The sequence below is a fragment of the Ovis aries genome, chromosome 1 (assembly GCF_016772045.2).
Source record: "Ovis aries strain OAR_USU_Benz2616 breed Rambouillet chromosome 1, ARS-UI_Ramb_v3.0, whole genome shotgun sequence".
Lineage (NCBI taxonomy): Eukaryota > Metazoa > Chordata > Mammalia > Artiodactyla > Bovidae > Ovis > Ovis aries.
This window is the reverse complement of record NC_056054.1, coordinates 212,252,105-212,264,912: the sequence shown is the minus strand read 5'-3', so window position 1 is coordinate 212,264,912 and position 12,808 is coordinate 212,252,105. Positions and strand designations below refer to the sequence as shown.

Here is a 12,808-nt window from a genome sequence, read left to right as displayed (position 1 = left end):
CTTCATCTGTCTGCTACAGAGCATTCTCTTCCCTTTTAGTGCTATATGCTAACCATCTTCTTTCCTGACTGTGTGGTATCTTTCAAGATTAAGGTAAGAAAGTACTTCTGCAGGATGTTTTCTCTGAAACACAAATCCATTATTTGGAATTAGCATCCTGTGCATGACTCTATTTTGTCATTTAGTTTATTTAAGCAAAGTTTATTTCTTCATAAATGTCTAACCAAACATGCCATATTTATATAACACATGTATATGTAAGCCTACTGTTAGCTGAATATATGCATAGAGGTGTATATATCTTTCTATCTAGATTGTGTACGTAAATAAACTTTATCTTCTATTTCTCTCTCCACACAAAAATGCATGTGTACACATTTAGACACATTTTTGTGTACCTATGTTGCGGAAACCAGTAGTCAAGAAACCAAGCACCACACAAAGAGAGTAGGAGAACTCAGGTTAATTACGCCAGTGGAGCCAGAGGAGTTAACACTCCAAGCTCTGAGCCCCGAACGAAGGGGCTACAGAGTTTTTATTTTACAAGCAGGCATGATTAAGCGGGTTTGTGGGTTTGTAGGGGCTAGGGCAATTGCAAACAACAGGACAAGGGTGAGTGAGATATGCTCATGAGTCCCCACTTTCTGAGACCTACATGACCTAGACTTTGCAAGGAGCAAGCCGAGTTACAGATGCAGAAAGAGCAGGAGGTTATGTAAATATTGAACTTTTCCTCTTCGCTTACCACCTTCTTGTCTCTTCTCTTGTTTGCTTCTCAGTATTAATGACTCTCTTTTCTTAGTGCATGAATATAACCCAATAAACATTTGTTAAACTGTTACAATGAGGGAAGAAAGCATGAAAATATGTATGGTATATGTCCATGGCCACAGAGGTAACTATGATAGCCTTTGTCTTTTAGCAACCTGTCTTAGAATCAAGTAGTTGTATTTGCTAACTTGAAGTTTTAATTCTCAAATGATGTATAAAAATCCTCCAAAATAGTCTGGACATTTTTGAGTATTTAAAAACTCCAACTTTTCCCCTTTTGTATGAAATATTTGGTCATTTATGATTCTAATAAAGATAAAAAGATATTAAGCTCAAATAAACATGTGTTAGTGTGTGTGAAGTCATACTAAGCAATGGAGATACAGAGTTTAATAGGACACATTAATATAATAATAACTACTAGAATTTATTTAATAGCTGCTCTCTTTCAGCTACCATTCTAAGACTTTTGCTTATTGTAATATCTAGGTTAATAATGCTGAATAGTGAATGAAAGTGAAAGTGGTAGTTGCTCAGTCGTGTCTGACTCTCTGTAATCCTATAGACTATAGCCCACCAGGCTCCACTGTCCATTGAATTCTCCAGGCAGGAATATTGGAGTGGGTTGCCATTTCCTTCTCCAGGGGGTATTCCTGATCCAGGGACTGAACCCAGATCTCCCACATTTCAGGTGTATTCTCTACCATCTAAGCCACCAGGGAAGTTCCTGAATAATAATATATAAGTATTATTAATATATGTGTTAAAGTATGCTATTAATCAGCTCAGTTCAGTCACTCAGTTGTGTCAGACTTGTTGCGACCCTGTGGACTGCAGTGCACCAGGCTTCCCTGTCCATCACCAACTCCGGGAGCCTACTCAAACTCATGTCCATTGCATCAGTGATGCCATCAAACTATCTCATCCTCTATCATCCCCTTCTCCTCCCACTTTCAATCCTTCCCAGCACCAGGGTCTTTTCAAATGAGTCAGTTCTTCACATCAGGTGGCCAGAGTATTGGAGCTTCAGCTTCAGCAGAGTATTCAGGAATGATTTCCTATAGGATTGACTGGTTGATTCTCCTTGTAGTCCAGGGAACTCTCAAGAGTCTTCTCCAACACCACAGTTCAAAAGCATAAATTCTTTGGTGCTCAGCTTTCTTTATAGTCCAGCTCTCACATCCATATCTGACTACTCTGGAAAAACCATAGCTTTCACTAGTTTGAGTTTTGTTGGTAAAGTATTGTCTCTGATTTTTAAAATGCTGTCTAGGTTTGTCATAGATTTTCTCCCAAAGAGCAAGTGTCTCTTAATTTCATGGCTGTACTCACCATTGGCACTGATTTTGGAGATCAAAAAAATAAACTCTCTCACTGTTTCCATTGTTTCCCCATCTACTTGCTATGAAGTAATGGGACTGGATGCCATGATCTTAGTTTTTTGAATGTTGAGTTTTAAGCCAACTTTGTCACTCTGCTCTTTCACTTTCATCAAGAGGCTCTTTAGTTCCTCTTTGCTTTCTAACATAAGGGTGGTGTCATCTTCATATCTGAGATTATTAATATTTCTCCCAGCAATCTTGGTTCTAGCTTGTGCTTCATCCAGCTCAGTGTTTCTCATGATATACTCTGCATATATGCTAAATAAGCAGGCTGACAATGTAACCTTGACGTACTCCTTTCCTTGTTTGGAACCAGTCTGTTGTTCCATGTCCAGTTTTAACTGTTGCTTCTTGACCTGCATAGAGATTTCTCAGAAGACAGGTTGTATGGTCTGGTTCCCATCTTTCCACACAGTCAAAGTCTTTGGCATAGTCAATAAAACAAAAGTAGATGTTTTTCTGAAACTCTAGCTTTTTTGATGATCCAGCTGATGTTAGCAATTTGATCTCTGGTTCCTCTGCCTTTTCTAAATCAGGCTTCAATAACTGGAAGTTCACAGTTCACGTACTGTTGAAGCCTGGCTTGGAGAATTTTGAGTATTACTTTGCTAGTGTGTGACATGATTGCAATTGTGAGATGGTTTGAACATTCTTTGGCATTGCCTTTCTTTGGGATTGGAATGAAAATTGACCTTTTCCCGTCCTGTGGCCCCTGCTGAGTTTTCCAAATTTGCTGACATATTGAGTGCAGCACTTTTGCAATATCATCTTTTAGGATTTGAAATAGCTGAGCTGGAATTCCATCATCTCCACTAGCTTTGTTCATAGTGATGCTTCCTAAGGCCTACTTGACTTCACATTCCAGGATGTCTGGCCCTAGGTGAGTGATCACACCTTCATGGTTATATGGGTCATGAAGATTTTTTTGTATAGTTCTTCTGTATATTCTTGCCACTTCTTCTTAATATCTTTTGATTCTGTTTGGGCCACACCATTTCCATCATTTATTGTGACCATTTTTGCATGAAATGTTCCCTTTGAATCTCTAATTTTCTGAAGAGATCTCTAGTCTTCCCCATTCTATTTTTTTCTCTCTATTTAATTGCATTGATTACTAAGAAAGGCTTTCTTATCTCCCCTTGCTAGTCTTTGGAACTCTGCATTCAAATGGGTGTACGTTTCCTTTTCTCCTTTGTTATTATGTTATTAATACATAACTACAATAACAGTATATAACAATATTCTGTGTTCAGTTCAGTTCCTCAGTCGTGTTCGACCCTTTGCGACCCCATGAACTGCAGCAGGCTAGGCTTCCCTGTCCATCACCAACTCCCAGAGTCCACCCAAACCCATGTCTATTGAGTCGGTGATGCCATCCAGCCATCTCATTCTCTGTCGTCCCCTTCTCCTCTTGCCCCCAATCCCTCCCAGGATCAGGGTCTTTTCCAATGAGTCAGCTCTTTGCATCAGGTGGCCAGAGTATTGGAGTTTCAGCTTCAACATCTGTCCTTCCAATGAACACCCAGAACTGATCTCCTTTAGGATGCACTGGTTGAATCTCCTTGCAGTCCAAGGGACTCTCAAGAGTCTTTTACAACACCACAGTTCAAAAGCATCAATTCTTTGGTGCTCAGTTTTCCTTATAGTCCAACTCTCACATACATACATGACTACAGGAAAAAGCATAGCCTTGACTAGACAGACCTGTGTTGGCAAAGTAATATCTCTGCTTTTTAATATGTTGTCTAGGTTGGTCATAACTTCCCTTCCAAGAAGTAAGTGTCTTTTAATTTCATGGCTGCAATCACCATCTGCAGTGAATTTGGAGCCCAGAAAAATAAAGTCAGCCACTATTTCCACTGTTTCCCCATTCTGTTTGCCATGAAGTGATGGGACAGGATGCCATGATCTTAGTTTCCTGAATGTTGAGCTTTAAGCCAACTTTTTCACTCTCCTCTTTCACTTTCATCAAGAGGCTCTTTAGTTCTTCAATTTCTTCCATAAGGGTGGTGTCATCATTCTGTGTGCATTATATTAATTCCAAAATACTCATAAGAAGCAGTGTCAGAGAACTAAAGTGCCTGTTCAAAGTCACCATAGTAAGTAACAGAGTAAAAATTCAAACCTATGTTCAAAATTCCTATGTAGCTTAGTTTACCACACTGCCTGTATTGAGAGGTTGGTGAGAATTACTGCAGCCCTTCACATTCAGTTATTCTATCAAATCACAGTGGAATAACTTAATAATTATTTAGTGTGTTTGTACTTTGATTAAAACTCTTATCCCAAGGCAAATAATAAATAATCTAAAATAAAAATTAGATTTGAACATTCAACTTCTCTAAAAATAACTTGCAAATGTGAACTATGCTTAATTATGAATATAAACACTTAGAATTGAGTCATTTAAAAAATGCTGCTCATAAATTTAAAGAAAACCAGTTTCTCTCTCTCTTTTTTTGCAATCTGAATTTCTCTTCAGTTGATTCATAAATTAATTAATTGCCATCGAGCGACCTGAGGGCAGCTGAAAATTGAGTCCAAATTAATAAGAAAGGAGGCAATTAGTCTTAAGTCTGGAATTTTAATGTTCAATAAAATCTGAATCAGAAGTGATCCATTTTTTGAAAAGGAGAACATCAATGTCTTTTTAATTTCACTGTCTTTGAATGAGGATGAAGGAGGAGGGGAATCAAGATAACCAATTATTCTCAAATGAAAGTTAAGAAAAGATGTTATCAGAAATCAACCAAAAGCATATTTTCTTTCTATATACTTTAATCACAAAGGAAAAGGTCTGTTTTGTGTTGAAGGTTGGATATATTTTGAATTCAACCTTAGAATCATCTTCAGAGACTTGTATTAAGAGACAAATGTAGCATACATGTTTAATCCACTAGGGCTAAAATAGTAGCTCTTTTCTTTACCATTTATTTATTCAATTAAATGGGATTTTTGCTTTAGTGAATTAACAATTAATCTGGTGTCTTTATTGATTTCCAAGTGAATAAATGGGTTGAATGATTAAAATGAATATGTTTAGCTAAAGAGAAACACATTGCCTCAAACTAAAGATATTCCAAAAATCATTTTCAGTCCTTGAAATTAAATCTACCTGTGCTCTCTGGGATACATAGGGAAATAAAGACTTTCATTAAGCCTTTAGTAAGTAGCAACAGGAATAGAAATACATAATTTGCCCAGGGTTATCTGACTGTATTAATATGTAGTCATTCATATGTTAAATGAAAGACCAAAGACGTGGGCTAGAAGAAGGGGAGGTAGGGAGGCGGATTGGGAGAGCTTTAAATAGCTAATCATTTCCTGAATTGAGCCTCTCTGGTCTCTCCACTATTTAACCTATATTGGGCTTAGTATTTGACACACAGAAGGAAAGATTTTAAACTAATAACAAGAGAAATAGAATGAATGGCAAAATTTCAGATAGGCTAATGTTCCAGGTTTAATTTCCCCAGGTGTTTTCATCCAGATTATGGAACATGAGGTCATGACTATAAAGGTAATCTCTCCCTATTTCTAGCAAAGGGACTTTGAAGGACTACAGTATCTCTCCCAGGATTTGAATAATGTATTTGTTTCTTCTTAACCTGATGTTTAGATTCTTTTGCCCTTAACTCTAAGACCTTTAAATCCCTCATTTCTTTCACAGTTGATTAAGTAACAGCCCTGAGAAAAGCACTGACTGACTGTTCAACAGAAAACTTTTCAGGAGGCTAACAGGCTCTGACCTCCAAGAAATTATGTTGTTAAATTGACTCAAGACCTTACCAGGGAGACCAGGTTTTACTAAAGACCATATTAAAGTTTGGATTCTTCACTATTGAGAAAAATTCTTTTCCTCTAAGATCTTCAAATACCAGTTTTTCTTTTTCTATCTTGCAACTCAGTTTTTGTGTCTTGAATTCTCAGTGATACTCAGAATGTTAATTGTGTTACAGTGCCATTGGCTGCTGTACCCTACCCCCAGGTGTAATCAGTTTGCACAAGTAGAGCTGAACCAGTTACATCTGAAATAAATGTTAGAAGAGTTGATAAATAGTTGCTGTTCTGAGTCCTGTGTGTGCCTTTCCTTCATCCATAGCAGCTCCTCCTGAAACTTGCTCCAGGACTCCAGCTAAGTGACTATGAAATTTATAATCACCTATAAGTGCAAATGATGTTTAAGAGAACCATCTATGTCTGCAAGCTGAAAAGAACAGAGCGCTTAGCTAAACATTCAATTACTTGAGATTATGGTATTGTCTCTTTTACTCTGAGGTTATTTAAACTTCATGCAAAAATGGAGACAACATTTTTAGTGTCTAACTTAGTATAAGGATCCAAAATATTTAGGAAAGTTTTAGTTTCACATATCCTATCTAAAAATTAAAATATGATAGAATAGTACATAAATTGAAAAGTACTTAAGAGATGAATTTACAGGGTAAGAGAAGTTCAGGACATGGAAAGATTTTAAATTACATTACACACATGCATATTTTATTCATTTATGAAATGTATACAAGATGAACATGGATTTCATTTTTTCTTATCTGTAAAGGCTCTCAAAACCATATAAGGCAATACTATATTATATTTTATAGGCAGTGTATTTTATACTGCCTATAAGAGAAAAGATAAGAGAACAGATATTGCCTGGGTTCATTTCTCAGCTTTACTCCTTGAATAAGAGATTTTTCCTCATCTATTAAGTGGAATAATGATAGTATCTACCTGTTAGGAATTTTATGAGAACTGTGCTGTGCTGTGCTCAGTCACTCAGTCATGTCCAACTCTTTCTGGCTCCATGGACTGTAGCCCACCAGGCTTCTCTGTACATGGAATTTTGAAGGCAAGGGATATGGGTGGTGGTGATTTAGTTGCTAAGTCGTGTCCTACTCTTGCGACTCCATGGACTATAGCCTGCTAGTCTCCTCTGTACATGGAATTCTCCAGGCAAGAATACAGAGTGCGTTGCCATTTGCTTCTCCAGGGGATCTTCTTCACCCAGGGATTGACCCCAGGTCTCCTGCATTGTAGGCGGATTCTTTACTGACTGAGCTAGTGGAGTAGCTGCCATTTCCTCCTCCAGGCGATCTTCCAGACCCGGCATCTCTTGCCTCTCCTGCATTGGTAGGCGGATTCTTTACCACCAGGTTCCACCTGGGAAGCCCTAGCTGAAATAATACTTGCTGTGTCCTCTACTAGGATTATTCATAATACATAAGACATTTTTTTCAATGTCTATTATAGAACTCAAGAATTGACCCAACTTCCTATATTTTATAGTGTAACTATCTATAGATTTTTTTCACTTTGAGTAAAAATCTATGTAAAAGCATGTATCTTTTACTTACCAGTGATTCTCAAGGATAGTGTACTTCTCCACATCTCTCCTTATTACTTGACCCACACAGAGAAGGCATGCCAGAATCTTTGAAACAGTCAAGATATTTAATATTTATTTTTAAGTGGTACTTGGTTTTAAAATGTTTAGAAACTCTGGCTTAAATTACAAGTCCTCTTTCATGATCAGATTATATTCAAATGCCGAGGGTGTTCTGACCTTCTGTTAAGCAGTATTTAGCATATATATTGAAAATTCTGGTAAGCTTCCTACCAATCTGGAAATCTGTATTATCTTGACATTTTGCTGTGTAGGTATTACTTCTGTAGAAAAGTGTTTCACATAAGTAGTTTAATTATTGTTTTGAAGTAGTGAATGTGCCTACTAAGCTTCTTAGGCTGTATATTATTGAAATAGTAGAATTCTCTGATCTGATATAGTGTTTTAAATATAAGTGCATGTTTAAGAGACAGTTGACCAAAGTGAGATTTCAGTTCTCACACAAGGTACTCAAATTAAAAAATTGAATAAATGTACTGAAAATCAACATTTTAATCTCTAAAACTCACATGATGAAAGAGCCCATAACATATAATCAGTATTTCTTAGATTAAAATATGTTTAGAATAAATGATATTAGTCGTAAAAAATGTTGAGACTCTGCCAACTTAATTTTTTAATTTCTAATTTTTATTATATAAATTTTTCATAATGGACACTTGCATATCCATCACCTACATTTAATAGTTGCTAACAATTAGCTATATCGGCTTCCCTGGTGGGCTCAGAGACAAAGTCTGCCTCCAATGTGAGAGACCTAGCTTTGATCCCTGGGTCAGAGAGATTCCCCTGGAGAAGGGAATGGCAACCCATTCAGTATTCTTGCCTGGAGAATCCCACGGACAAAGGAGCCTGGTGGGCTACAGTCCATGGGATCACAAAAAGTCAGACACAACTGAGCGACTAACACACAATACACACAATGTTTTTATATATATCTGCTTCATCCACTATTTTTTCTTGTTGAAATACTTTGAAGTAAAATACATACGTGAGATTTCACTCCTAAATACTCATGTAAGGATCCCTAAAATTTTCAGGACATTTTCCTACACAGTCACAGCACCATTATCATACCGAGCAGAATAATCATAATTTCTTACTATAATCTAGCAATGTATATTGGAGAAGGCAATGGCACCCCACTCCAGTATTCTTGCCTGGAAAATCCTGTGGACAGAGGAGCCTGGTGGGCCGCAGTCCATGGGGTCGCTAAGAGTCGGACACAACTTGAGCGACTTCACTTTCACTTTTCACCGTCATGCATTGGAGAAGGAAACGGCAACCCACTCCAGTGTTCTTGCCTGGAGAATCCCAGGGACCGGGGAGCCTGGTGGGCTGTCGTCTATGGGGTCGCACAGAGTCAGACATGACTGAAGCGACTTAGCAGCAGCAGCAGCAGCAATCTATATTCAGATTTCCTTAGTTGTCCCCCAAATATCTCTTGCAACTGATAGGGTCAAGTCAAGATGCAATCAAATCCACTGTTAAGTTTCCTAAGTTTCTTCTTATTTAGATCAGTACATGTCAGATTTTCATGTGTGCATACAAATTACTTGGAGTTCTTACTAAAATACAGATTCTGATTTAGGGACTAGAGAGGGACCAGAACTTCCGCATTTCTAGCAAACTCTTTTTAAAATTTATTTTTGGCTGGAGTGGGGTCAGAGGTCGGTAGGAACCTGAATCGTCTTGAAGTTGAAGATTCTTCAGTCACTATGTCAAGCGACACAGATATTTCTCTTTCTTCATATGATGAAGATCAGGGATCTAAACTTATCCGAAAAGCTAGAGAGGCACCATTTGTCCCCATTGGAATGGCAGGTTTTGCAGCGATTGTTGCATATGGATTATATAGACTGAAGAGCAGGGGAAATACTAAAATGTCTGTTCACCTGATCCACATGCGTGTGGCAGACCAAGGCTTTGTTGTGGGAGCCATGACCCTTGGTATGGGCTATTCCCTGTATCAAGAATTCTGGGGAAAACCTAAACCTTAGAAGAGGAGATGCTGTCTTGGTCTTGTTGGTGGTGCTTGCTTTAGTTAGACATCTCATATTGAGGTTATATGTTTATGCTGAAAATAAATTGTTTGGGTCAGACAAGAACATGGTAATTTGAATACTGGCTTCCTTTCTTGCAGGCTTGATTTGCCTGGTGACCAAGTTACTGGTGACTAGTTCACTAGCTAGGTCACTCAGGGAAGTCAGAGCAGCACAAAAGAAACATGTCACTTTTAAATACACTTGATAGTGGTACCTGTCCACCTTCTTAACCTCTTCTGTTGAAATTAGTTCTAAAGAAGACAACATGCCAATCCTGAAAATGCTCCAGTTGCTACAGAATATCATATGCTTTTGATGTACTGTAGGAATCCTATTTACCCCAGTTAATTTAACCTTCTGATGGCCTTGTGGACTGAGTACTGTGTCAAGGGCTGGTTGGCTCTTGAGGAACCCTTTCAGAACAGTGCATGGAATACAACATTATAAACCTCCCTGCAAATCTGTGTGTGTTTTTAAACCAAACCTAAAAAGCTGGTAACAGAGCCACTTTGGAGTAGTATTTATTTTAGAATCATAGTTATAAACATGAGAGTAACTTAACTTGTAGATCCCTTTTAGCTCTTTTGTAATTGGAGAATTATATTTTGCTGCTGTTATATTGGAATAATTTTAAATTATTTTGAAACATGTATTTTAAGTGCTAATGTAAAGGTAAATGGAAAACACTTTAAATGTGGGCAGTGTGTTTATTTTCTCCAAAAGAATCATCAACTAAATGAAATGCCTATAATGGAAGTCATTGATGAGCAGCTGGTTTGGTCAGACATTATACAAACTTTGGTATAGCACAGAATGCTTTGTTGTACTTGTGAAATTCTCGTCTAACCTGAATTTACATTCCATGGTGATAACATGGTAAATGTAGTGTTATTAAAATAAATGAACACACACACAAAAAATTTATTTTTTAATTGGTGTATAACTGCTTTACAATGTTATATTAGTTTCTGCTGTGCAACAGTATGAGTCAGTTATAAGTGTACATATATCCCTTCCTTCTTGAGTTTCCCTCCCACCCGACTAAGAGAATGCCAACTTTAAATTTACCAATTAAGTACCTTGCTGCTGCTACTGCTGCTAAGTCACTTCAGTCGTGTCCGACTCTGTGTGACCCCATAGACAGCAGCCCACCAGGCTCCCCCTGTCCGTGGGATTCTCCAGGTAAGAACACTGGAGTGGGTTGCCATTTCCTTCTCCAGTGCATGACAGTGAAAAGTGAAAGTGAAGTCGCTCAAGTCGTGTCCGACTCTTAGCGTCCCCCTGGGCTGCAACCTACCAGGCTCCTCCGTCCATGGAATTTTCCAGGCAAGAGTACTGGAATGGGGTGCCATTGCCTTCTCTGACAAAACAAAACAAACAAACGCAAAAAAATTTAGAAACTGCCATTTATTTCAACTCAATGGAATTCTACCCAATGACATGTATTACATATGTCTTGTAATATTATGAATGTCATATTCCCAGGATTATGGGTTTTATTCCCTTTAAAGAGTAGACACATACTTCCAGAAAGGTGAATCTCTTCAGGTTTCTTTCACTGTTTAGTCATTATTTCACTTCTGAGGCTTGTCATTTAATACGGGTTCCAGTAAAATATGCTCAGAAAATCCTAGCTGTGCAATAATACATGAGCATTCACTTCCTGACAATACAGTACATAGCAGGCACTCAGTAAATGATACTACCAAAATTACTATTATTGAATTCACAGTTCTCTAGATAGACTTTGTTTTAATATTTTAGTATTCCCCTGCACACTTAAAGCTTTAAGGTTTTATTTTAAGTTTCAGTTTCAGGAGAATTAAAGATGAAAATATGGTATATAAACATGTTTGTTCTATAACTCTTTGAAATTTTCTGGCATTATTCAGTAACAATTTTTGAATTCATAAAATGTTATTTTTGAGACTATGCATGACCTTTACCTCCCTTTCTGTGGATACTTGGATAGACTTCATTCATGTCACTAATAAAAGCCATTTATATAAAATATTCATTTAGCTTAGCCTTGGAAAGGGTAGAGACAAGAAAACAGAGTAAAAGAGATTGTCTGTGGCTCTGTTCACTTAACAAGTACTATGAAACAGTTCAACAGTAGGTGATTTATGTGTAGAACTTTATCATGAATTTTTAAACCTTAAATTATCTCTATTCAATTTAGTTTTATACTAAACCAAACACTTCTTATTTTTGCCTTGAAATTTCTATAGTATCTTCTTTAATATCTAAGGCTGACTGCTGGTTTACCTTGACATGGGCATTTAAAATGCAGGGGTATGAAATGTGAGTAGTAGCAGACTGGAGACGAAGATCTGAATTCCAATCTAGGTTGTACCACTTACTAGCAGAATCGAGATAGGTAACTTCTTTGAATCTCAGTACTAACTTATAAGATAAGGGTAATGATAACACCACTTTTTTGATCTTAAATAACTGTGGCTACATATTTTTTTAAAAAAGTGTATTCAAGCAGCAGAAAACTTTAAAATGTGGAATATATTTGTAAGAAATCATGGAGGTAAGATGAAAACAGCCAGAATTTTAATTTTACATGATTGTAAATATCAAGAAGTGATACAAAAATTATCAGCATGATGACTTAAAGAAGAGACATAACCTCAGACCCTATTAAAATGATAAAAAGATGATGTTATGATCAATTGTATAATATTTCACAATTTACTAGAAGAAAGGCAAGAGAAAATTTCTTGAGGATGATAAAAATGTCCCTTATCTATGTAGGCTGCTTTCTTTTAAGGTAAAATTTATACAAAATAAAATGCACACTTAAAATAGGTTTTGAGAATTGTATATATATTTATATAAGGGCTTCCCAGGTGTCTCAGTGGTAAAGAATCTGCCTGCCATAGGAGGAGATGCAAGTTTGATCCCTGGATCAGAAGATAGAGGAATTGACCACTCGCTTCAGTATTCTTGCCTGGGAAATCCCATGGATAGAGGAGACTGGAGGGCTATAGTCCAGGAAGCTGCAGAGTCAGATATGACTTAGTGCCTGAGTGCTCACACACACCTACATACCTATATAAACACCTTCCTAACCAGACAACTCCTTTAACTTGTAGCTAATTTATGACCACTAAATTAGAACAGTTTCAGTGTGCGCCTTATCTACAGTTATTTCACAGATGTATAAATCCTTCAATTTTATGGTTGTTCTTGAA

At 37.2% G+C, this 12,808-nt stretch overlaps 2 protein-coding genes across 4 annotated transcripts in view; both read left to right on the top strand.

Annotated features, from left to right (window-relative positions):
* The window catches only part of NAALADL2 (N-acetylated alpha-linked acidic dipeptidase like 2), a 1,658,881-nt gene that overhangs the window by 1,386,683 nt on the left and 259,390 nt on the right, over positions 1-12,808 (top strand). The gene's annotated exons all lie outside the window — the stretch shown is intronic.
* Positions 9,219-9,668, top strand: LOC105615767 (HIG1 domain family member 1A, mitochondrial). The gene has a single exon (XM_060393547.1). The coding sequence runs from the start codon at positions 9,279-9,281 to the stop codon at positions 9,558-9,560; it is 282 nt and encodes a 93-aa protein (XP_060249530.1). The 5' UTR covers positions 9,219-9,278; the 3' UTR covers positions 9,561-9,668.

Excerpts from the sequence above, each read along its gene's own strand:
- LOC105615767 (XM_060393547.1), top strand. The coding sequence starts at position 9,279 with ATGTCAAGCGACACAGATATTTCTCTTTCTTCATATGATGAAGATCAG.